The following is a 24,591-nucleotide window of genomic DNA, read 5'->3' on the forward strand; positions in this document are numbered from 1 at the left end:
AAAAACAGCTACTATGATTTCTTTAAGTTAGCCCATAATCTTAACAGGCATATGACTGTACTCCATTTCCCTTCCTTGGATAAATCAGGGTCTTACTGTGCAGGGTTGTCAAGCTGTCACGTTCACCAGCTGTAACAAAGCACACCAGAAAAAAATTTAAAAAATCAATAGCGGTTCTACAGCCAAAACCTCAAGACACTTCCTGGAAAACATTTTCAGTCACAGAGATAAACAGTTCAATGGGCTTATCTCTATCTCTCCTTTAAACCCCACTGAACACATACCCTGGAGGAAAAAAAAAAAAAATTTGTTGGGATAAAATTTTATCCAAACCTGCAAGGGCACATCTAACAGTGTGGCACTTCTTTGATAACATGATGAATTATATAAAATGCCACTGCTCACTCCCTCTCTTCCGTGAACACCCTTGGATCCAGAAAGCCAGGACCATCTCTCTAAAGGAGGCTTTCTTGAGGAATCTGAGTTAACTGGACAATGGCAGTCATTCATGCACTCTTATTTTTTGGAGAAAACATGAAAAGACAAAGACTCTGGCTCATATTTAGCACATGTGTCTGTATGCATTTGCATCACTGCAGGATCGCAGCTGGCCCCTGGACAACGGTGGGGTGGGGTGAGGGGTGCAGCCCTGCCTGTGTACAGCTTAACAGCTGGCCCACAGTATCCACCTTTCAGCATCTGCGGCAAGCAAGCCCAAGTCCTGTACCATGTACTCACCAGAAAAAAAAAAAAAATCCACAATGAAGTGGACTCCAATGAAGTGGACTCCAGTAGTTCAAATCCATGTTGCTCAAGGGTCAACAGTATATTTAGAGTAGAATCCTTTAGAGACACCAATATTAAAAAAAAAAAAGGCAGGATTTCACCTACAGAGTAAGGTTTTCACATTGCAACAAGAGAAATACACATGCATCCTTACCTAGTCAGAAGACATCACCCAATCCTTAAGCATATCCTCCATGGCGGGCCACCGGGCTTTGTGCCTGGTTAATGAGACGTTACACTTGGGTGGTTGGGTGTAGACACTCACACGCATTTCACTGCGATAAAGTAAGGCAGAGACCAGGGGCTGCCGGTGGTAAAGAACCCACCTGCCAACGCAGGAGACGCAGGTTCAATCCCTGGGTGGAGAAGATCCCCTGGAGAAGGGAAGGGCATCCCACTCCAGCATCCTTGGCCTGGAGAATCCCGTGGACAAACGGGGCTGAGGGGCTTCAGTCCACGGGGTCGCGGGGGTCGCACATGACTGAGACTATCACGCTCACGTCTGCTAGAACCAGGAATTACACATCAGGTAAGGCGCAGCAAGCGCTCCGCTTACGCGGCAGGCAGAGTGAGACCGGGGTGCCCGTGAGGTGACGCCCAAACCCCGCCTGGCCCCCGACTCCTGCCCCGAGCGTCCCCCCCACACCTCCCCGCCCTCCCCGCCCCCGGGGCTCGCCCGACTCTCCCCGCTCCCAGGGCCCGCGCGGCCCCCGCGCCCACCCGGCCCCTCTGTGCCCGCAGTGCTGGTGCTGCTCATCCTGTCCCTGCGGAGGCACCGCAAGCAGCCCTACATCCTCGACGACGAGGAGAACATTCACGAGAACATCGTGCGCTACGACGACGAGGGCGGCGGCGAGGAGGACACCGAGGCCTTCGACATCGCGGCCATGTGGAACCCCCGCGAGGCGCAGGCGGCCGGCGCGCCCAAGACGCGGCAGGACATGCTGCCCGAGATCGAGAGCCTCTCGCGCTACGTGCCCCAGGCGTGCGCCGTCGGCAGCACCGTGCACAGCTACGTGCTGGCCAAGCTCTACGAGGCCGACATGGACCTGTGGGCCCCGCCCTTCGACTCCCTGCAGACCTACATGTTCGAGGGCGACGGCTCGCTCGCCGGCTCGCTCAGCTCCCTGCAGTCGGCCACGTCGGACTCGGAGCAGAGCTTCGACTTCCTCACGGACTGGGGGCCCCGCTTCCGGAAGCTGGCGGAGCTCTACGGGGCGTCGGAGGGGCCCGCGCCCCGGTGGTGACGGGGCCGGGAGGCGGGCGCGCGGCCAGCATTGGCCGTTCTGGGCGGCGGCTTCGCGGGAGAGGCGCCCGGTCCACGGGCGCGAGGGCGTGCGGGCGAGCGCGGCCGGGGCGCGCGGAGCTCTCTCTGGATCAGCTTTACTCGGTGAGATTAAGCTACGTCCTCAAAAGGAAACACGGGAAGAGGGGGGCAGAACCGCCAACGACCTTTAGTTTATTTTATTTTATTTTTAAATTTTTGTGATCCTGTATCCCAAGGTGTGCAGTCTGAGGTTACTTAGGCGTGGCGGGCTTGGCTTGTCTCCGCCACTCACGAAGGCGTTCGTCTTCGTTGCCACCTCAGAGAGGCTGAGCTTTTCAGTGCAGAGGTGGCCGTTGAAAACTGTTTTAATCTCCTGTTTGGGGGCTTTTTAAAAAAGTTATATTCTATTCTCTCCATGTATGGATTTGGCAGGCGCATCGCACTGCACAAACCAACCCACACAGAAGAACACGGAATGACTGCTCGGTGAGATTAACCTCGCTTGGTCTGGGCTGGATGGAATCTCTTTCCGTCCTTTTAAGACCAGGTTAAGGCCTAACTGGCATTGCATGGGGGGGATGGGGGGTGGGAGAAGGAAGAGGCATTGACTTTAAGCTCAAGTTGAACGGCTGAACCAAGAGTTGTTGGCATCACAGCCAATCCACCTCCATCGAGTTAGCGCTCTTGTTCCCTCAGCTCTTTAACTGTGCCCCTGAAAAACTGTTGGGAAGGAAACCAGAAAATCTGCCCCTTTTGCACTGTAGATGTCTCTTCCATGTGCCAAATGTGACGATTAGATGCTACGAAATGAAAGCCAAATAAAAAGAAGTATCTGATAAAAGCATGGGTTAGTGGGCTTTCCTAATCTGTGTGAGGTCAATCACAGGGATGTTTACATACTGTAGATAACCTACTTGAACACAAATCAGTATTATAGAGAGGAAATGGATGTAAGAAAATTACATGTATAAGTTTTGTATATTTGTTAATAATTTTGGTAATAAATATGATGTACTGTATCTCAGTACCTTTAGCACTTCTTTTAATAAAAGTTAAATAGAAGGGAAAGTCTGTTGCACATTTAATTGCTGAGCAGGTAAGAGATGGTTTTGTGATCCTGACCTAGTCTGAGGTTCTTGCAGCTGGAGCTGATTCATAAGGCAAAGGCCGAAGCACCGTAGTATGAGGCTGTGCATTCTGTTTTGGTCATTGATCAAATGAATGTATGCTTTAACCTGTGACCCTGTAAAGATGTCCATGAATTGTCTTCATTTCCCCATCTCTTAAAAGACCGAAGGATGGTTTGATAACAGCAACAACACAGTAATGAGTTTAGCCCATATTTTTTCATCTCCTGAGAGGGTATTGCAGGTAGCCACCAGACATGCTATTTTCATCTCTGTTTTGTTGGCAAATCAAATATCTACCAAAAATACACAACAAATACGTACATCTTGTCGATACTGGATGGGCTCAAATACGGCTGGAACCATATTTATATATGTTTCCTAACAAGGGGTACATAGTAAGTGCTTAGTGGGTACATGATGAAAGGGATCTCTTTCTTTGACGTCCTGTCATTCAGGGATATTTTACACAATTATCCTCACCACTGGGAGCAAATTGTGAATGAAAATAGTTTTCTGAGTGTCTTGGTTCTGCATTCTCAACTTTTGATGTGTGTCAGGGTCATTTGGAACATAATCACTTGTTAAACTATAGCTTGTTGGGTCTTTGCCCACAGAGTTTCTCATTCAGTAGATCTGGGGAAATTTGCATTTTTTAAGCTATCTATTTGTGGCCACATGGCATGCAGGATCTTAGTTCCCCTACCAGGGATTGAACCGGTGTCCCCTGCAAAAGAAGCACTGAGTCTTCACCACTGGACCGCCAGGGAAGTCCCACGATTTGCTTTTGTCATACACTCCGCAAGTCACACTGGTGCTGCTGGTCCAGGCAGGGACCCCACTTTGAGAGCATCTGGTGCATGGTCTCTCTTTCTCAAATATACGATGAAGATCCGACTGTCAGTCCACTTGTACCGGGGCCCACACCGTCAGTAGAGCCACGTGGTCCAGGCTGTGCTCCGCTCTTTGCTATGTGGTTCACTAAGACAGTGTTGGCATCACCGACTCAGTAGACGTGAGTCTGAGCAAACTCTGGGCGCTGGTGGAGGACAGAGGATCCTGACATGCCACAGTCCACGGGGCCACAAAGAGGTGGACCTGCCTTGGCACCTGCACACCACCACTAAGGCACATCCTCATGCCAGCCTTCAGCATACTGGCCCTTTCCTCCCTGAAGGGCAGGTCTTACACGTCCTCTCTGAGGGTAAAGTGTGATGTAAAAATAAACAAACTTAGCAAAGAAAAAGCAAGACCTTGAGTCCAAACGAGGCTTTGCAACATACCAGTTATGTGAATATGGGCAAATTAACCCCTATAACATTCTTTTCTATTGCTAGCCCTGAGGATAATTTTTTGACCATCTCACAAGTGTTTTAAAAACTGAGAACAGCTGTCTAACCACAGGGGGTTTTCATGCCCCACATCCTGCAAATGTGGTCCACCATGATACTGGGCACGAAGTGATTCAGCAGAAGCTCCTGGAGCTTCTGGTTCCTGGGAGGATGTTTAATGGTGTGATATAGGAAGTGTCTTGGAGAAGGCCATGGCACCCCACTCCAGTACTCTTGCCTGGAGAATCCCGTGGACGGGGGAGCCTGGTGGGCTGCAGTCCATGGGGTCGCTAGGAGTCGGACATGACTGAGCAAATTCACTTTCACTTTTCACTTTCATGCATTGGAGAAGGAAATGGCAACCCACTCCAGTGTTCTTGCCTGGAGAATCCCAGGGACAGGGGAGCCTGATGGGCTGCCGTCTATGGGGTCACACAGAGTCGGACACGACTGAAGCGACTCGGCAGCAGCGGCACAGGAAGTGCTGGAGGAGCTCAGGACAGGAGGGCCGGTTCAGCTCGCACTCTAAGCTGACAGACGCTTCCCTCCAGATGAGTTTTGGAGCTCCCTTCCCACTGCCGCAGTTCACCGCAAGTGCTGGCTCCTCTCAAAACACCATCACAACTGGCAGCGTGCAGTGTCATCGGCTTAAGCAGGAGAGCTGGAAAGTGATCCAGCCAGTTCTCTGTTAACAGGTAAAGCAGCTGGCCTTTAATTTACATGCTAGAGGGAAAAGGAGCACCTATGGAAGTCAGTTGATAAGACTCTGTCTGGAACTGTATTCTGAACAAGCACACAGCAAAGATCAAATTTAGCAATGAATTTTCTGAATCAGAAAAGCAGAATAGGGATTTCCCTGGTGGTCCATTGGTTAAGAATCCACCTTGCAATGCAGGGGATGCCACGTGGATCCCTGGTTGGAGAACTAAGATCCCACATGTCACAGAGCAACGAAGCCTGCGTGCCGCCACCAGAGAGTCTGTGCACCAGAACAAAAGATCCCATAGGCTGCAACTGAGACTTCGTGCAGCCAAATGAATAAATACGAAAATGAAAAAATATTTCTAAAAAGCAGGATAACAAGGACCCTCTATATAGCACATGGAACGCTGCTCAATATTATATGGAAACCTGGATGGGAGGGGAGTCTAGGGAAGAATAGATACATGTATATGTAATGCTGAGTCCCTTTGCTGTTCAGGTGAAACTCACAGCATGGTTTATCGGCTGTACCCCAATACAAAATAGAAAGTTAGAAAAAGCAGAATATCCCAACACGGCAGATAACAAAGACAAAGAAGGGAGCAGTTTACACAGGAAAGAATCTATGAACCCTGAAAACAAAACTCAGACAAGCAGAAATCGGAATAGGCACACTGACTAAGTGGTTACTAGTCTGCTGGAGATCCAGAACTGGAGCTTGCTGTCAGAGTCTTCAGCATTTCCTCTCTAGTGCCTGAACTACATGAGCCTTGGATACACTACAGGTAGTTCTTTTTGCAGATCTTTCAAGATACTTTTATGTGTAAATACCTCGGGAGACTTCTGCTTGACCCTAAGGGTCAAGGTTTTGGTATAGGGAGTGAACAAAATTAAATCAAGGAATCTTCTTTGTAAAATGATCTACTAATGAGATGTATCTGTCGCTTGTGCCTGTTGTGCAAAAATTGTAAGTACTAATTTATAGTACAACATCAACCAAAACCACAATTTTTCTTAAATCTTTCCTCCTGGGAAAGGAAGCTTGCAAATCCTACCCCATGTGTTTGATCCATACTCTGTTTGTAAGGACTGCCAGATAACTGATGATGAGACTGTTTCTTACACTCCAGGCTTTTAATTGCTGTGGTCACCTTCCTGGTACCTACGATGATAAGGGCTACTTTCCATTCCAAAAAACTTTAGGGCGCTTCACTGAAAGGCCCCACTTTGCAACGCTGTTGAAACTACCTCTGAGTCTTCCCTTGCTTCTCAGGAGGATCGGGTCCTAGCTCTCATTATTCCCGCTTCTCTTCTTCATGCACCTGTTTTCCTGCCATTGCTGCATGAGAAGACACTAGGTGGCATAAAACAGCAATTACTGTGCCCGCAGATTGTGTGGGTCAGTTGGGAATTCTGGAAGGCTATGTTAGTGACACCTCTTCTGCACATCAGGACCGTAGCGGAAGCGACTCCATAGCTAGGACTCAACTCATCCAAACACTCACTGCCCTCCATGTCTGGTGGTTGGTGGGGCTATCAATGAAGACCTTGGATGAAGCTGTCAGCAAGACTTCCTTCGAGCTGCTTGGGCGTCCTCACATCATGGGGGTAGGTTCCAAGAGTGAGCATCACAAGAAAACTAGGCAGAAGCTGAATCCCCTTTTATAATTTCAGAAGTCACATAACACCGCTTCTAGAGTGGTCACAAGCTTCTCCATAATGAGGAAGAGGGAACATAGACTGCACCCCTCAATGGAAAAAGGGTCAAGATACATTGTAAGAAAAAGCAATGTGCCCGTTAACTGGAACATGCAGTCAGCCATGTTGTCTTACCCCCTTTTCCACTTTGCGTCTTTCCTCTATTCCAAGAATCACTTTGGATTTCATTTCACCATTTCTTCTCTCTCTTCCATCCCTCTCCTCTCTATAAAAAAATTTTTGTTATATAGGTATAACATTCTCTGAAATTCAGTTTTATCCCTACCATACACTACTGTCAGAAATAAGTACTTCATGAAAATGCTTAGCAAAATATCTGATTATAGCAGGCATACAGTATATTTTTATCGAGGTATAATTAATATACAGTAAACTACAGGTATACAATTTAACAAGTTTTAAAATATTTACATACCCATGAAGCCATCACCTTGAACAAACAGTAAGTATATGTTACCCTCAAAGATTCCTCATACCCAATTGTAACACCTCTTTCCCATCCCTGCCACCTACCCCTCCCCACATGCAAGCCGACACCGATATGCTTCCTGTCACCATGGACTTGCCTATATTTTCTAGAGTCGGATATAAATGTCATCACACACTGTGCGCTCCTTTTTTCGTGTAGAAGATGGGGGCAGGGGGTCGGCTTCTTTCACTCAGTATTATTATTTTGAGATTCATTAATGTCACTGTGCACCAATAGTTCGTTGCTTTTTGATGATGAGCAGTACACCGTTGTGTAGAAACAACACAGTTTGTTCACTCATGTGTTAGTCTCCTCACGCTGCCAAAATAAAAGGCCATAAATTGGGTGGCTTAAATAACAAATTTATTTTCTGTTATTTCTGGAAGCTTGAGGTCCAAAACCAAGGTGCCAGCATGGTCGGATTCCAGTGAGGACTCTTCCTGGCTCTCAAATGTCCACCTTCTAGTTGGGCACTCACGTGGTGGCAGGGACAAGTGCCTCTGCTGTCTCTTCCTATAAGTGCACTAATCACATCAGATTAGGGCCCCAACCATGTATCCTCATTTAACCTTATTTACCTCCTTCCTCCACATACAGTCACGTTAAAGAGTTTAGGGCCTCAATGTATGAATTTGGGGCACAGAAAGTGAAAGTGTTAGCCGCTCTGTCGTGTCCCAACTCTGTGACCCCATGAACTGTAGCCCACCAGGCTCTTCTGTCCATGGGATTCTCCAGGCAAGAATACTGGAGTGGGTTGCCATTCCCTTCAGGGGGTCTTCCCAACCCAGGGATCGAACCCAGGTCTCCCACATTGCAGGCAGATTCTTTACCGTCTGAGCCCCCAGGGAAGCCTCCGTGGAGGGGACACAATTCAGTCCATAACAATTCATACGTTGATGGACATTTTGATTATTTGCAGTTTTTGGTTGTTACAAGTTAAAAGCTGCTAAGAGCATTTGCATGTGAATCTTTGTATAGACATTTATTTTTGTTTTCTCTTGAGTGAATGATTAGGAGTGGAATGGCTGGAACCATACGATAAGTAGTATGTTTTCAGTTCTAGTTTTGCTTTTTCTAGACTGCTGAACTATTTTCTGAAGTCTTTTTACCATTTCCCATTCCCACCAGCAGTCTGTGAGGGTTCCATTTCCTCCTCATCTTCAACACTTGGTGTGGTCAGTTTTTCATTTTAGTCATTATAATAGGAAGGTTGTATAGTAGTATCTCACTGTGGTTTTAGTTTGCAATACCCTAATGACTAGTAATGTTGAACATCTTTTCATGTGCTTATTTGCTATCCACTTGTCTTCTTTGGTGGAGTACCCAGAGGTATTTTCCCCATTTTAACTGAGTTATTTGTTCCCATGTTGTTGACTTGAGATTTCTTTTTATTTCCTGGTTATGAGTCCTTTATCGGGTATACACTTTGCAAAGATTTTTCTCCCAGTCTGCGGCCTTTTTATTCTCTTAACAATGCCTTCTGAAGGGTAGGAGTTTTTTTTTTTTCTTTTCCCCATGAAATCCAATTAATCTCTTATAGATTGTGTATCATTTCTAAAAAAGTATTTTGTCTTCCCAAGGTCACAGATATTTTCTCTAATTGTTTTTTCTGGAAATTTTGTGGTTTGGGGTTTTACACTGGGTCTATAATTCATTTGGTTTTTATCTTTATAGATCCTAGATATGAGCTGACACTCTCTTTTTTTTGGCACTTGGATGTCCAGTTGTTCCAGTACCATTTATTGAAAAAGGCTATCCATTTTTTACATCATCTTTTTATTTGTTTATCTGGCTGTGTTGGGTCTAGCTGCAGCGTTCAGGATCTTCGTTGCACCACGGGAGATCTTCATTGTGACTGGAGGGCTCAGGAGGTGCACCGCGTGGGCTTAGTTGCTCCAGGGCACGTGGGATCGTAGTTCTCTGACCAGGTATCAAATCTGTGTCCTCTGCATTGCAAGGCAGGGTCTCACCACTGGACCACCAGGAAAGTCCCGCTGCAGCATCTTTGTTGTGAGTTGAATTGTGTCTGCCACAGAGATGTTCAGGTCCTAACTCCCAGTCCCTGTGAAAGTGGCCTCTTTTGGAAATAGAGTCTTTGTTTACAGATATCAAGTGGAGATGAGGTCACACTGGATTAGGGTGAATCCTCGTCCAAGGGTTGGTGTCTTTATAAGAAGAGAGAAATCTGGATGCAGAAACAGTGCAGAGAGGAAAACAGCGCATCATCTACTCTGTGGTGTAGAGACAGACGAGGTAAGAGGTTCATCTACAAGCCACAGAGGGTTAAGCATCGCCAGCGCCCACCAACAGCTAGGAGAGAGGCCGGGACACATCTCCCTCCAGAGGGCGCCAAGCCTGCCCACACCCTCGTTTCAGACTCGTAGCTCCAGAGCCGTGGAAGAATACATTGCTGTTGTTTTAAACCACCCAATTTGTGATCATTTGCCTTGGCTGCCCTAGGAAGCTAATACAGACCTTATATAAATACATTTTTAAATCACCTTATTATTCCTATTTCACTTATTTTTTGGCCGTGCTGCAGCAAACGGCGTCTTAGTTCCTCGACCAGGAATGGAACTCGGGCCCCCTGCCTTGGAGGCACAGTCTTAACCGCTGGACCACCAGGGACAACTATGTTTTTTTAAAGATCTATTTTAACACAAAAAAATAACTCAGCATGACCCCTTACGTGTCCCTGTCACTTTGGCTGGAAACACATCCACACACAGGTAAGGTACTAATTAACGAGTAGTGTGCTCATCTTGTGGGATTTGGTTTCATATCCACTCAGCCTTTGCACATGGCTCCAGCATGTGGAGCGGGCTCTGGAGACGCCCCGCTGTGTGGCAGGTCGCAGGCGGCAGCAGGCGCCCCCGCCGACTTGGCGACCTTCAGGCAGTGCTCAGGGTTCCAGGCACGGGGGCGGAATCACCAGATGGTTGAGAAGAGCCTCCTCCATTCAGGTGACCCCATGCATGTGGGCGGTGCAGAGAGATTACAGACAAAGGGGAGAGGCTGGGGCTGCTGACAACGGCACTCAGTGCCCATTGGCCCTCGGGCAGCGTGGGCCAAAAGCCAGCGTCCAAAGAGGGGCCCCACACGCGCCTGCAAGGTGGAGCACACGGACCGTGCCAGAGAATGCCCCCTTGGCGTGGCGGCAGGTGAAGAGCTGCACTGCAAAGTGAAAGAATTAACCTTCAAAGAGCAGGCTGCGGGGTTTCCTTCTGTCTCCTGTACTTGACATCCCCCTGCTGCCCCAGGAAACGGATGCAGTCCTCTGTGGTTCCCTGCCAGGCCCATATGCGGTGACATTCACTCATCCTAAGCGCCAGTCTTCACTAGCCTCCTGGGGGGCAGTGTCTGTCTGGCCCAGGGCCTACCTCCAGGACTGGCCTCATCAGCCTCAAATTTTTACATTTGCCCATGACTTTGGGACTTCAGCTATTGGACTATATGATGGTCGGTGTGAAATGAGATTCTTAAGTGCAGGGCATTACCTGAGGTTGAATATTAATTACACCCAAGAGGGGACTCAGGGCCTTGTCAGCACGCTCCCAGGGACGCCACTGCTTCTGAGCCAAATCAAAGGGAGGGGGGAAGGAAACGGCCAATTATCGAGCACCTACTGTATGCAAGCAGTGCCTGGTGCTTTCTTGCAAATTATCACATTGAAAACATCAGCAAAGCAGGAATCTAAACCCAGAAAAGGACACAGAGCCATGTGCAAAACTTTCACCCCACGTGTTGATTCCGTTGGCCCCCTTGGGAGCTATGACATGTGAGGAGCCCTGCACACCACGTGTCCTTCACCGTTGATTGTTCACGTCCCGTCTACCTGAAGCCCTGGAGAGCTGAAGGCTGGCCTTCACGGTGGGCAGTAAAACCAGCTGAGGACAGCTGACGAGAGCCACCTGAGAAAGGGAGACGTCGGCCGTTACGTTCAGTCCTACGCTCTGTCCCGGAAGTCTCAGCGCCGTTACGTTCAGTCCTATGCTCTGTCCCGCAAGTCTGAGCGCCATTAAGTCACTGAGCTGTGCCTGACTCTTGTGATCCTGTAAACTGCAGCCTGTCAGGCTCCTCTGTCGATGGGATTTCCCAGGCAAGAATACTCCAGTGGGTTGTCATTTCCTCCTCCAGGGGATCTTCCCAACCTAGAGATCGAACCCAAGTCTCCTGCTTGGCAGGCGATTCCTTACCACTGAGCCACCTGGAAAGCACCAAAAGTGTGTGTTTCACTGTGACATGAAGAGTTTATAAGTGAATGTCTCTGGCGAGGACTCTTCATTATCAGAGACCTTGCACAGCTCAGTGAACTCCCCTCAAAGGAGCAGGAGGCTGTTTCCAGAGGACACGGACCCTGCCACGCTTACAGTGCCTTCCCTACAAGGCGGGCACAGATTCTCTGTCAACTGCAAGCCACTTACCGCACCCACACTCCCACCCGGACCTAAGCATATGCCGTGACACCTCAGGCACGATGGGCGAACAGATTGTTTATGGGACTTGGCAGAGACGTCTTGATCGGGGTTTCTCGTCACTGCCTCCGTGACGGCGCCCACTGTGCCAGTGAGCAGGTGAGGTAATAATAATACATCCGACTGGGAGGTCAGCTCCCGCTCCTGTTTCTCATTATTCCATATGTGATTAGCCAGAGCCTCTCGCAGCTTAGCTCCCCACTGGGAAGGTGGGCTGCTCATGACTCAGACCGGTTCTCCTGTCGCAGAGGTAGGAGAGCAAGAGTGGAAATTGCTCCAGCGCAATCCTTTTATTTTGAAAAGAAAAAAAAAAAAAAGGCACCATTTCTTGACTTACTGAAACAGAGGCTGAAGCCTGTTTCTCCTCTTTTCCATTTCAGTGCCGTCCTCACTGTTTTGAGTTCATCGGTAAACCCTGAGGCTCCATTAAAATATAACTTGATTAGGGATCAAGCTTTAGCATCATCCTAATTGATTTGTTTCCCTCCCGACCGAACACCTTCCTCTGAAGGACAGGAAAATGTTGGAACCCTCCTGTTTTATCTCAAAGAAAAAAAGCAAAAAGACACCAGAAGCTGCAGAAATAGGAATTTATAGCATAGACAAGTCTCTTCTATAGGGTCTCTCTAGCCAAAGTTAGAACTAGACTCAAAAATGCCAACATGGGAGAAATGTGATCATCTAGGTGACGTTCATGTTAACTGTGTTACTTGGCCACCCTTGGCCAAGTTTCTAATAAAGCCTGGATAGATAAACTAGATAAATAGCAAGCTTATGTAAACAGATGATTTTTATAAACTCTGTATTAACTAGCACACTTGGGAGTCTAAATTATTGAATGCTGATCATAAGACTATGACCACACATCCTTTATCTTTCTGTTCTAAGTCTTTGTTCATAAACAGCATTACCCTATAATATACAGGTCATATATATAGATTATATATTATAGAGTAATAAATACATATTGTAGAAAATTATAGAATAATCAATTATAAATGGTCATGTTCTGACGATTTGCTCAGCACTGTATTCAGTGGGTTGGCCCAAGTTCCACCCTGCAGAGGAGAACTCTCCCTCTCCCAAACTGAGAAGAACGGTAATACCAGTGGGTAGTAACTGAGGCTGAAGAAATCCACATCTCAGTGTGGTCGACCCTGGGGCGGATGACAAATAGTCCAACCACCCTCCGTCCAAGCACCGGGGCCTGAACTTCTCCCCCAGGTTCTGGTTCTTTCTGGCCACGTGACTGCGCTGAGCTAAGGAAACACGAACGGGAGGCCAGCGGCCGAGGTTTCACTGGTTTCCAGTCTCCGCTGCGGTCACCTCTGAACTCTGTGCTGCGACGGCACCTCTGTCTGCCTCGCTCTGAGGGACCCTGTTAAGTCCTGTCCTCCTGCTGGCCTGCAGCTGAGGTGCAGTGAGAGCTGTCACAGGACAGACACACCGAATTTCAGTGTTGCGTCACTGGGATTTTGGAGTTATTATTGTTGTTTAGTTGCTCGGTCGTGTCGGACTCTTTCTGACCCCATGGACTATAGGCCACCAGGCTCCTCTGTCCGTGGGATCTCCCAGGCAGGAGCACTGGAGTGGGTTGCCGTCCCTCCACAGGGGACCTTCCTGATCCACGGATGGAACCTGTGACTCCTGCATTGCAGGCAGGCTCTTTACCACTCAGTCTCCAGGGAAGCCCTATAATCTTGCCCACAGTAATACAAGAATGCCAAAAACGGCTAGCTTCCCATAGGGAGAGGAGCTAACCCACTGGTATGACTGACCTTCATGATGACTCCTGATGCTTCATCCAAAATACATGCGCCCCAGTTGTTTTTTCCCATGAGTAAGAGTGGATCTCGGTGACCAGTTCACCTTTTTCCGTTTCTCCTCAAAATTAACAGCATGCATTTTTGAGATTAAAGACTAAAATAGCACTGTGCCCAGAGGTGGACACGCACAGAGGGAGCGTAGACATGTGCCCACGGAGGCAGAGATTAGAGTCGTGCAGCTGCAGCCCTGGGCATGCCAAGGGATGTGGGCAACCCCTGGGAGCTGGGAGAGGAGCAGGGGCGGGTACCGCCTCCGGACCCTGAGAAGGAGCCTCCTCCCGACGCCGTGATTTGGGACTTTGGGCCTCCAGAGCTATAAAAGATGGAGAGCCTGATGTTTTCTGCCACCCCGCTTTTGGTACTTTTTGATGGCAACATTAGGAAATGAATACAGTGACTTTTAGCAATACTTTCTACCACTCCTCAACCTGCCTGGCATTTTTATGATGAGTCTTTACACGATGACCTGCGCATTCCTGCGTTGTTAAACCTCGTTTTCCAAGCCTCTTTTGAGCTGAGTAAAATGGGTATAGGGCGAAACTCTCCTTTAGCCAAATGAACCCCAGCAGGACCAGAAGCAACGTCTTGTTCATTTCTCTCTCTCTTTTACTTTTGTTATATTCATTCATTTATTTATTTTTTAGATTCCACATGTAAGTGAAAACATATGGTATTTGCCCTTCTCTGATTTACTTCACCTAAGCATAATAACCTCCAGGCGGAATCAGGTTGTTTCAAATGGCAAATTTTCATTATTCATTTTTATGGCTGAGTACATTCCATTGTGTGTCTATATACACATCTCTGTGTGTGTGTGTGTATATGTATCAGTTCAGTTCAGTTCAGTTGCTCAGTCGTGTCCAACTCTTTGGGACCCGAAGGATTGCAGTACACCAGGCCTCCCTGTCCATCACCAACTCCTGGAATTTTCTCAAACTCATGTCCGTTGAGTCGGTGACACCATCCAACCATTTCATCCTCTGCCATCCCCTTCTCCTCCTGCCTTCAATCTTTCCCAGCATCAGGGTCTTTTCAAATGAGTCAGTTCTTCCCGTCAGTTGGCCAAAGTATTGGAATTTCAGCTTCAGCATCACTCCTTCCAATGAATATTCAGGACTGATTTCCTTTAGGATGGACTGGTTGGATCGCTTTGCAGTCCAAAGGACTCTCAAGAGTCTCCTCCCACACCACAGTTCAAAAGCATCAATTCTTTGGTGCTCAGCTTTCTTTATTATCCAACTCACATCCATACATGACTACTGGAAAAACCATAGCTTTGACTAGAAGGACCTTTGTTAGCAAAGTAATGTCTCTGCTTTTTAATAAGATATCTAGGTTAGTCATAACTTTTCTTCCAAGAAGCAAACATCTGTTAATTTCATGGCTGCAGTTACCATCTGCAGTGATTTTGGAGCCCCAAAAAATAAAGTCTGTCACTGTTTCCACTGTTTCCCCATCTTATTTGCCATGAAGTGATGGGACCAGATGCCATGATCTTAGTTTTCTGAATGTTGAATTTTAAGCCAACTTTTACACTCTCCTCTTTCAATTTCATCAAGAAGCTCTTTAGTTCTTCGCTTTCTGCCCTAAGGGTGGTGTCATCTGCATATCTGAGGTTATTGATATTTCTCCCAGCAATGTTGATTCCAGCTTGTGCTTCATCCAGCCCAGCATTTCCCATAATGTACTCTGCATATAAGTCAAATAAGCAGAGTGACAATATACAGCCTTGATGTACTCCTTTCCCAATTTGGAGCCAGTCTGTTGTTCTATGTCTGGTTCTACCTGTTGCTTCTTCACCTGCATACAGGTTTCTCAGAAGGCAGATCAGATGGTCTGGTATTCCCATCTCTTGAATAATTTTCCACAGTTTATTGTGATCCACACAGTCAAAGGCTTTGGCATGGTCAATAAAGCAGAAATAAATGTTTTTCTGGAACTCTCTTGCTTTTTCCATGATCCAACGGATGTTGGCAATTTGATCTCTGATTCCTCTGCCTTTTCTAAATCCAACTTGAACATCTGGAATTTCACGGTTCATGTTCTGTTGAAGCCAGATTTGGAAAATTTTGAGCCTTACTTTGCTAGCATGTGAGATGAGTGCATGTGTGCGGTAGTTTGAGCATTCTTTGGCATTGCCTTTCTTTGGGGTTGGAATGAAAACTGACCTTTCCAGTCCTGTGGCCACGGCTGAGTTTTCCAAATTTGCTGGCATATTGAGTGCAGCACTTTCACAGCATCATCTTTTAGGATTTGAAAGAGCTCTGCTGGAATTTCATCACCTCCACTAGCTTTGTTCATAGTGATGCTTCCTAAGGCCCACTTGACTTCATATTCCAGGATGTCTGGCTCTAGGTGAGTGATCACACCATCGTGATTATCTGGGTCATGAAGATCTTTTTTGTATAGTTTTTCTGTGTATTCTTGCCACCTTTTCTTAATATCTTCTGCTTCTGTTAGGTCCATACCATTTCTGTCCTTTATTGTGCCCATCTTTGCGTGAAAATTTCCCTTGGTATCTCTGATTTTCTTGAAGAGACCTCTAGTCTTTCCCATTCTGTTGTTTTCCTCTATTTCTTTGCATTGATCACTGAGGAAGGCTTTCTTATCTCTCTTTGCTATTCTTTAAGAACTCTGCATTTAAATGGGTGTATCTTTCCTTTTCTCCTTTCCCTTTTACTTCTCTTCTTTTCATAGCTGTCTGTAAAGCCTCCTCAGATAACCATTTTGGCCTTTTGCATATCTTTTACTTGAGGATGGTCTTGATCACTGCTTCCATAAAGTTATGAACCTCCATCCATAGTTCTTCAGGCACTCTATCAGATCTAACATATATATGTATTCCACATCTTGTTTATCCATTCATCTGTTGATAGACACTTAGGTTGCTTCCAAGTCCATCCATACATCAGCACCAACTATGTCATGGTCCATTAATGTCTTTGCCATCAATGATGACATCTGAGCAACCAAAGGAACAGTCAATGAATAACTACACCCAGACTTGGGATATTTGAAGTAACTAACCATCATTAATCCATGAGGACGAAACAAGAAACCTAAGACTTAAGAGGCAAAATTAAAAGTTAATCTGCAAACGTGAGACTTCATGTGTGCACAGCCACGTCAGTGACCATGGACACATGCCACATCCCTCAACAGAATTTCTGTTTATTCATTCGTTTTTCATCTTAATGGGTTGGCTCCCAGGTAAGGTATCTGCTGGCTTTCACACATATTGATGCTTTTGAACTGTGGTGTTGGAGAAGACTCTTGAGTGTCCCTTGGACTGCAAGGAGATCCAACCCATCCATCCTAAAGGAGATTGGTCCTAGGTGTTCATTGGAAGGACTGATGTTGAAGCTGAAACTCCAATACTTTGGCCACCTGATGAGAAGAGCTGACTCATTGGAAAAGACCCTGATGCTGGGAAAGATTGAGGGCAGGAGGAGAAGGGGACGACAGAGGATGAGATGGCTGGATGGTATCACCGACTCAATGGACATGGGTTTGGGCTGACTCCGGGAGTTGGTGATGGACAGGGAGGCCTGGTGTGCTGCGTTTCATAGGGTCACAAAGTTGGACACGACTGACCAACTGAACTGAACTGACACAGACTCAGTTTTCTTTCCAGGCATACAACAAAGCCAGTTTACTCATGTTGGCTGGGAAAGAATCCTATTTACCTAAGAATGAGCACATTTCTATCTCACGAGGACCAAGTTTCACTGTATTAAGATGTAACCAAAACACAGATTTCTGTGTCACACACAGAGAAAACCAGTTAAAGGTCTTCTCCCGAAAGGCCTGAGAGCTCCACCAGCCAGCTTTCTCATTTGAAATCAAATCCCTTACAGGCAAACAGATTAATCTTTCGGCATTCATCTCCCCAATTTGCGGTGTTTGGAGGATGTTTTAATTAGCTCAGCTGCTCTATCCCTCCTTTAAGTGTCTGAAAGTATCTGCTAGCTTCCTACAGGTTTCAGTAATGTCCCCTTCCCTAGAGATGGCTGGGAAGTGTGTGTGTGTGTGTGTGTGTGTGTGTGTGTGTGTGTGTGTGTGTGTGCTCAATGCGTCCAACTCTTTGTGACCCCATGGACGCTACTGGAGGGGATTGCCATTCCCTTCTCCAAGGAAGTCTATTTGGTTTCAAGTTCTATGGCTTTCTGAGACTAGGCTTTTCTCTGTTATTTCCAACACTAACCACTGAATGTTGAAAGCTCCAGCTAATTCCGCATGCCCCAATCCACAATAACCCTGAAACAGTGAAAATCACCTGAAAAGTACCCTCTGGTTATTCCTGTCCCTGGAACAGGTCACAAAGGTAGACAGTTGACTGTCCACATTGGGTTCCAGAAAGGGTCTCTAAACTTCTCAGCATTTCCCCTACAGGTCCTGTCTAAAAATGCAAATAACCTGAAGGATTATGAAGATTTGTTCCCCACAGCAGCATTGATCAGGGCACAGAAGTGATGGAAATTTTTGTACAGCCAGGAAGAAAGGGCTCTGATGGTGCCTGGGTGATGTAAGCTCAGAATATGGAGCAAGGAGAATCCAAGGAGGGCAGCGGCAAGACCCCTCGATCTCTGATCAGACAAAACATTGTGGTCCCTGCTGCAGAAACAATTAGACAACCGAGTCCTTTAGAAGTGAGAGCAGTGCCCCACTGAACAGCAAGAGGGCCCGAGGTGTTTGAGAAGCTTCGTGAGGAGAGGACGGAGACCCAAACAGGTCAGCGGGGTCAGTTCTGCCTGGAACCATCTCCGCTCTGTGACGTGTGGGCCGCCTGTGAAGGTGACCCTCTGCATCTCCCCTAGTTGTGACCCTGAAGACCGAGGACGTGAAATAGGGGGGTCCGCACGAGGGCGGGGAGGTCTGGCCCAGAGGCGTCCAGTCGAGCGGGAGCAGCGCCGGGCGCGTGGGGGGCTCTGAATACCTGTCTGAGCAAGAGCCGAGGCAGGGACAAAGGCCACCTCGTCACTCTGGAAGCTGGCTCTTGCCCTGATCTCACTCCTACATTCAGGATAGAGCACCTGGTGAAGAGCTAGGGGAGAGAACGGTCAGAAGGGAGTCATGGCGGGTGGGAAGCCGGCAAAGCCAAAGATTACCAAAACCCAGCGCTCCAAAGCCTCCACCGTAACGTTTCAGAGCCACGAATACCGCCGGGCCTGGCCCGCGTCGTGGTGGACATGGCCACGTGTCCACGAGGAGCCTGTCCCTCAGTGCAATAACAGGAGGCTTAATCCTCACGGCGGCCTAAGGGAAGACTTCTTTCTCTCACGAGCAAGAACTCCCGCGTGGCCTCAGGGACTCAGCGTTGCCAAGGCCAGCATTGCTACAATTCCTAGCTTGCAAGATGGCAGCAGTGGCTCGGACGATCAAATCTGGCTCGCCTTCAAGGGCGGGGCGCAGAGGCCGGGGCTAGGACAGGCTCCCCTGCAGACCTCCCTCTCGGCAGGGAGGAAACCTCTTTCCTGGGAGCGCCCCGCGGACTTCTTCCAGTCTCCTTCCCTAGACAAAGGAGCGTGTCCAGATTCCCTACAGTTCACAGAGGCCCATCTGACGCACAGGCTCCTTCCTACGGGCTCGGAAGATGGGGCAGTGCCTTACGGGCTTCACGTTCTGTTCTGGTGAGGTCCGAGGGCAGACCAAGAGCGGCTGGATCAGAGCAGAGCTGAGCCCTCGGGAGCAGCAGAAGCAGGAGACTGCCGGGCCAGCCCGCAGCGAGAAAAGCACCCAGCCCGCATAGCCATGCCCCCTAAATTTAGAAGCAAGAGCCAGCCTTCCCAGAGGCTCCTTTGAACTGCTCAGAAATTGTCAGCCGACTCTGTGCCCCTGCTAAGCGTCTCATCCCAGGAGCTCAGGGCACCTCCCTGCATGGTCTCATTAATCGCCACACCAACCGAGGCGGTCGGCATCTCTAGTCCTCTTCATTTTCAGGATGAAGGAGCTGAGATGTAGGTACAGGTTAATGACTTGCCCGATGTCATATGCTCAGTGGGTCACCAGCCAGCTGCGGATGGGACAGAAATTGATGGGGGAAGGTAGCTACGCCAGATCACTGAGGACTGGGGGCAAGAGCGTGGCACCCATTTACTTACCCAGATAGCCGGAGCCCTGAAAGGGGGCTGATGAAGACCGAGCTCTGGACAAAGGGACAGGAGGGGCGAATCTGAGCGGGGACGCACGGTCCAGGAACCTGGGGCAAGTCGCCCACACTTCGGGAACATTTTTCTTATTTAAAAGTAAGGAGCTACCCCATCTAATTCACTCAGCTGTTTCAAAGACAAAAGGACTGTTTCACATGAAACCACGTGAGCAGGTTTGAAACCCTTGTGTCAAGTCTAAGTCCACTGAGGAAGCTGGTAGAACCAGCATTTAAAATCTTGGCTCACCATGAGGATCCCAGCCTGCAATCAGACGATGATTTTCCCAGATGACCACGAAAGGCCTTTCTGCCTTTTCAACGTGCTGCGAGCCCGCTTTCTGCACATCCTGCCGGGAACGTGCTGTGACCTGTGTCCTCTAGGAAATCCAGGCTGGCGGAGGAGGCGGACAAGCAAACGCTTACTCCGTGTGATGCAAATGAAATAAGACAGAGGACAGACAAGGAGGGGTGGTCTCCAGAGAAGGTTTGGGCCAGCCAGTGGGCTGGGAGAATGCAGAGAGGGCAGACGGGCCAGTGAGCTTTCACGTTCCCGCCTCAGCGCCCATCATCCTCCCCGCTGAGAAACAGCGAGTCAAGGCGGGCGGGCCGCAGAGGCAGAAGCTTGGGTTTACCCTGTTTACATCAGCAGGAAAGGGAATTTGGAGAGAAAACGCTTTCCTGGGCGCGCCTCTCTCTGCGCGCAGTCTTGCTTTCGGCCACCGGGGGGCGCTTCCCGCCTCCGCCGGTCCCTTGGCCGCGGCCCCGCCGCCCGCCGCCCAGCGGCAGCCCCGAAGCCCTGCGCCAGCAGCGGGGCCCGGGAGGCGGGGTCGCAGCACGCCCGGCCTCCAGCATTTTATCTCTTGGAAATCGAGATGTCAGAAAACAGTGTCTCCCATCCACAGCGTATGCTAACAGGGCAATAATCCCTAGAAAAGTCTCAGGAAATGTTTTCGGAAGATTGTCTATGAAAGACAAGGGATCAGCTTCATCAGGAGGTGGAATCAGTGTCTCTGGTGCTAAATGGGAAATCCTCTCCCATTTCAGGGCTTAAAACCGGGTGACAGCGCGGTCCAGCGGTCAGGGCGCCGGGCTTTCGCTGCAGCGGGCGAGGGTCCACTCCCTGGTGGAGCACTGCCGTAGCAGAACCTTGTCCCTTCCCAGGGGGACATCCCGTGCGTGCTGAGCCGGCCCAATAAAGGAGAGGAAAGGGGCTTCCGGGTCTGATACGCGACCAGAGCGGGGGAACAATCGCTTTTCATTTATTTTTGTTCTGACGAGTAATTGTTAAAATACCTGAAGGAAGGAAATTATTAGGGCTGGCTCTGCACGGCAAGAATTCCTAAATTGCAGGCACTTGGCTGCTGCCCAAATTCCCTTGGTTCCCTTCACACCCTCGGGTAAACATGCCTGTCCACCACCACCCTATAGTATTTGTCTCCAGAGAATTAGCCAGAAAGTTCTAAAATAAGGCCGGATGAAACACTGACGGCCAGCCAGGACCCTTTCACTCAAACCTCCCCACCAGAATTTTGGAAGACTGGTTCTTTTTGTTGGTTTTGTTGCTGTTTGTTTGTTTTCACCTCCGAAATCTACTAACTCACTCCATGATTTCCTGTTAGGCCCCTGGATTGGAATGACTCTTTGGGTAGAAGCAAAGATCCTAAACTTTGAGATGAACAAGAGCTATCACAGCACGTAAAAACAAGAATTACCAGCACGCTAAAATTATCGCCTCAGAAAGGAAGAGATGTCTCTGAGTATTAAAAAAGATTTTTAAAACAATCTAGTAACTATACAGCAACACCCAAAATATATCTTGAATAATCTGAGAGACACCTGGGCTGAAATCCCATAACTTGCTACAGAATGTTTGTCTAGCCACATGCCCACAAAATACTGTATACAGTCACAGGTGCTGTCAGTGGAGTGGGTCACCATCACGACCATCATCACCAATATCATTACCTACAGCTGAGTGCTGTATCAGCCAGAGGCTGGCTCAGACGGAACACTGAGTTAGACGTTTCCAATCCTAATTGTTTCTCCTTTATTTTGCTGAGCCTGGGTCCTGATACTTGGCACACTTGTTAGATCATGGCTTTCGTTAACGTTACTGTAGACTTGAAGGAAAACCTCTTCATTCCCCACCACACGGGAACGCTATGGGAGAAGTCTGAATCTGGGTGTGTGTGAGCGGGACAGCATTTTCATCTGCAACACTGGGCAATGTCCGTCTATGTGGGGGATATATCATGAGAAACGCTGGGCTAGAAGAAGCACAAGCTGGAATCAAGACTGCCGGGAGAAATATCAATAACCTCAGATATGCAGATGGCGCCACCCTTATGGCAGAAAGTGAAGAGGAACTAAAAAGCCTCTTGATGAAAGTGAAAGAGGAGAGTGAAAAAGTTGGCTTAAAGCTCAACATTCAGAAAACGAAGATCATGGCATCCGGTCCCATCACTTCATGGGAAATAGATGGGGAAACAGTGGAAACAGTGTCAGACTTTCTTTTTTTGGGCTCCAAACTCACTACAGATGGTGACTGCAGCCATGAAATTAAAAGACACTTACTCCTTGGAAGAAAAGTTATGACCAACCTAGACAGCATATTCAAAAGCAGAGACATTACTTTACCAACAAAGGTACGTCTAGTCAAGGCTATGGTTTTTCCAGTAGTCATGTATGGATGCAAGAGTTGGACTGTGAAGAAGGCTGAGCACCAAAGAACTGATGCTTTTGAACTATGGTGTTGGAGAAGACTCTTGAGAGTCCCTTGGACCGCAAGGAGATCCAACCAGTCCATTCTAAAGGAGATCAGTCCTGGGTGTTCTTTGGCAGGACTGATGCTAAAGCTGAAACCAGTACTTTGGCCACCTCATGTGAAAAGTTGACTCATTGGAAAAGCCTCTGATGCTGGAGGGATTGGGGGCAGGAGGAGAAGGGGACGACAGAGGATGAGATGGCTAGATGGCATCACTGACTCGATGGACATGAGTCTGAGTGAACTCCGGGAATTGGTGATGGACAGGGAGGCTTGGCGTGCTGCGATTCATGGGGTCGCAAAGAGTCAGACAGGACTGAGCGACTGAACTGAACTGAACTGAGCTGATTTACGCATAGTGTGAATGAAAAGCAATGATTCGTGTCCTTTCTATCCTTGGCCACACCTCTGCTGTAAGGCTTGGTGTCTGAAATCATGCCAACATCACTCACTCCAAGGGGATTTGAAGCTGAAAACACTGAGGAGAACAAGATTGGAGAGTAAGGATTATGCAATAGTTAATTTTATGTATCAGTTTTGCTAAGCTGTGGTATCCTGGAGTTTGGTCAAACACTAGTCTAGATGCTGCTGTGAAGGTATTTTGCAAACATAATTAAAATTACAATCCACTGACTTTGAGTAAAAGGAATTATCCTCAATAATGTGAGTGAGCCTCATCCAGTCCGTTGATGGTCTAAAGAAAAAACTACTGGGGTTTATTGTTGAAAGAATTCTGTCTCAAGACAAGAGCTACCAACCTCTCCCTGTCTCTCCAGCGTGCTGATCGGCCCTAGGGATTTCGGCCTTGCTAGGCTTCCCAGTGGAGCCACATTCTTCAACTTGTGTGTGTGTGGTATACGTGTTTATACACACTTTTGCTTTTGTTTCTCTGGAGAACACTAGCATTCAGATTTCAAGTGAGTGTTATTATTATTTTTGAGTGCTGTCTATAAAGTAAAGCAACGAAGAGACACTCGTAATGCCAGTCTACATCAGATCATGCACAACTTGCCTCCCTGGAGGCTCAGTCGGTAAAGAATCCGCCTGCAATGCAGGAGGCCCTGGTTGAACCCCTGGGTTGAGAAGATCCCCTGGAGAAGGAAATGGCAACCCACTCTAGTGTGTGTGCCTGGACAATCCCTCAGACAGAGGAGCTTGGCGGGCTACAGTCCATGGGGTCACAAGAGTCTGACACGACTGAGCGACTAAACCACCACCGCCACCACGCACAACTTGGTCTCCTGTTTCTGTCTGGGCGCCAGCTCCCCGAGCAGCCCACACACCCCACTGGAAGCTGATCTGACTTTAAGAAAGTAAGGACAGTAACATGGGGTGGTCCCGACTGGTCTGAGGGTGAGCAGTCCCCTTGCCAATGTGTGGTTCCGGTGGGGTCATGTGACTTAGTAAGGGTCAATGAGATATGAGAAGAGATTTGCTGTGGACTTTCAGTAAGGATTGTTCTCATTCTTCTGAGAAGCTTTGCAGAAGGAGCCTTCTCTCTGCTGTTGGAGGAGAGTGAAACAGTAGACGTGGGTGGGTACTGGCCATGGCCCTTTGCGGGAAATAACCTGGGTCCCTGATGGTGTCTTGAGCCGGATGCATCAGTCAGCCCTAGAGCCAACACTGACTCTGCTCTTCCTTTTAAGTGAAGCAATACATTTTCTTGGAGGAGGAAATGGCAACCCACTCCAGTATTCTTGCCTGAGAATTCCATGGACAGAGGACTCTGGAGGGTCCATGGGATCGAAAGGAGTCAGACACAACTGAGCGACTAACACAGTACATTTTCTATTATGCGAGCCAGTTTGAGCCTTCTCAAGGCTTCTTGTTAGTTGCAGCCAAAGGGCCAAGTTTTCGTACCCTTAATTTTTACCTACAAACTGGGAGAGCAGAACTAGATAATCTAAGATCTCCCTGATCACTCAGTATTTGTGAATTGCACGTTGAGGCACTAGCACTAACTGTATCAAATACTGT

General features: G+C 48.1%; 1 protein-coding gene across 1 annotated transcript in view; it reads left to right on the plus strand.

Moving 5' to 3' along the window:
• Positions 1–3,115, plus strand: part of CDH20 (cadherin 20) — a 213,400-nt gene extending 210,285 nt beyond the window's left edge. The window contains exon 12 of the mRNA XM_018039785.1: positions 1,528–3,115. Coding sequence (XP_017895274.1) covers positions 1,528–2,033 — 506 coding nt within the window. The 3' untranslated portion in view covers positions 2,034–3,115. The remainder of the gene's footprint in view (positions 1–1,527) is intronic.

This window comes from Capra hircus, chromosome 24 (genome assembly GCF_001704415.2).
Source record: "Capra hircus breed San Clemente chromosome 24, ASM170441v1, whole genome shotgun sequence".
Lineage (NCBI taxonomy): Eukaryota > Metazoa > Chordata > Mammalia > Artiodactyla > Bovidae > Capra > Capra hircus.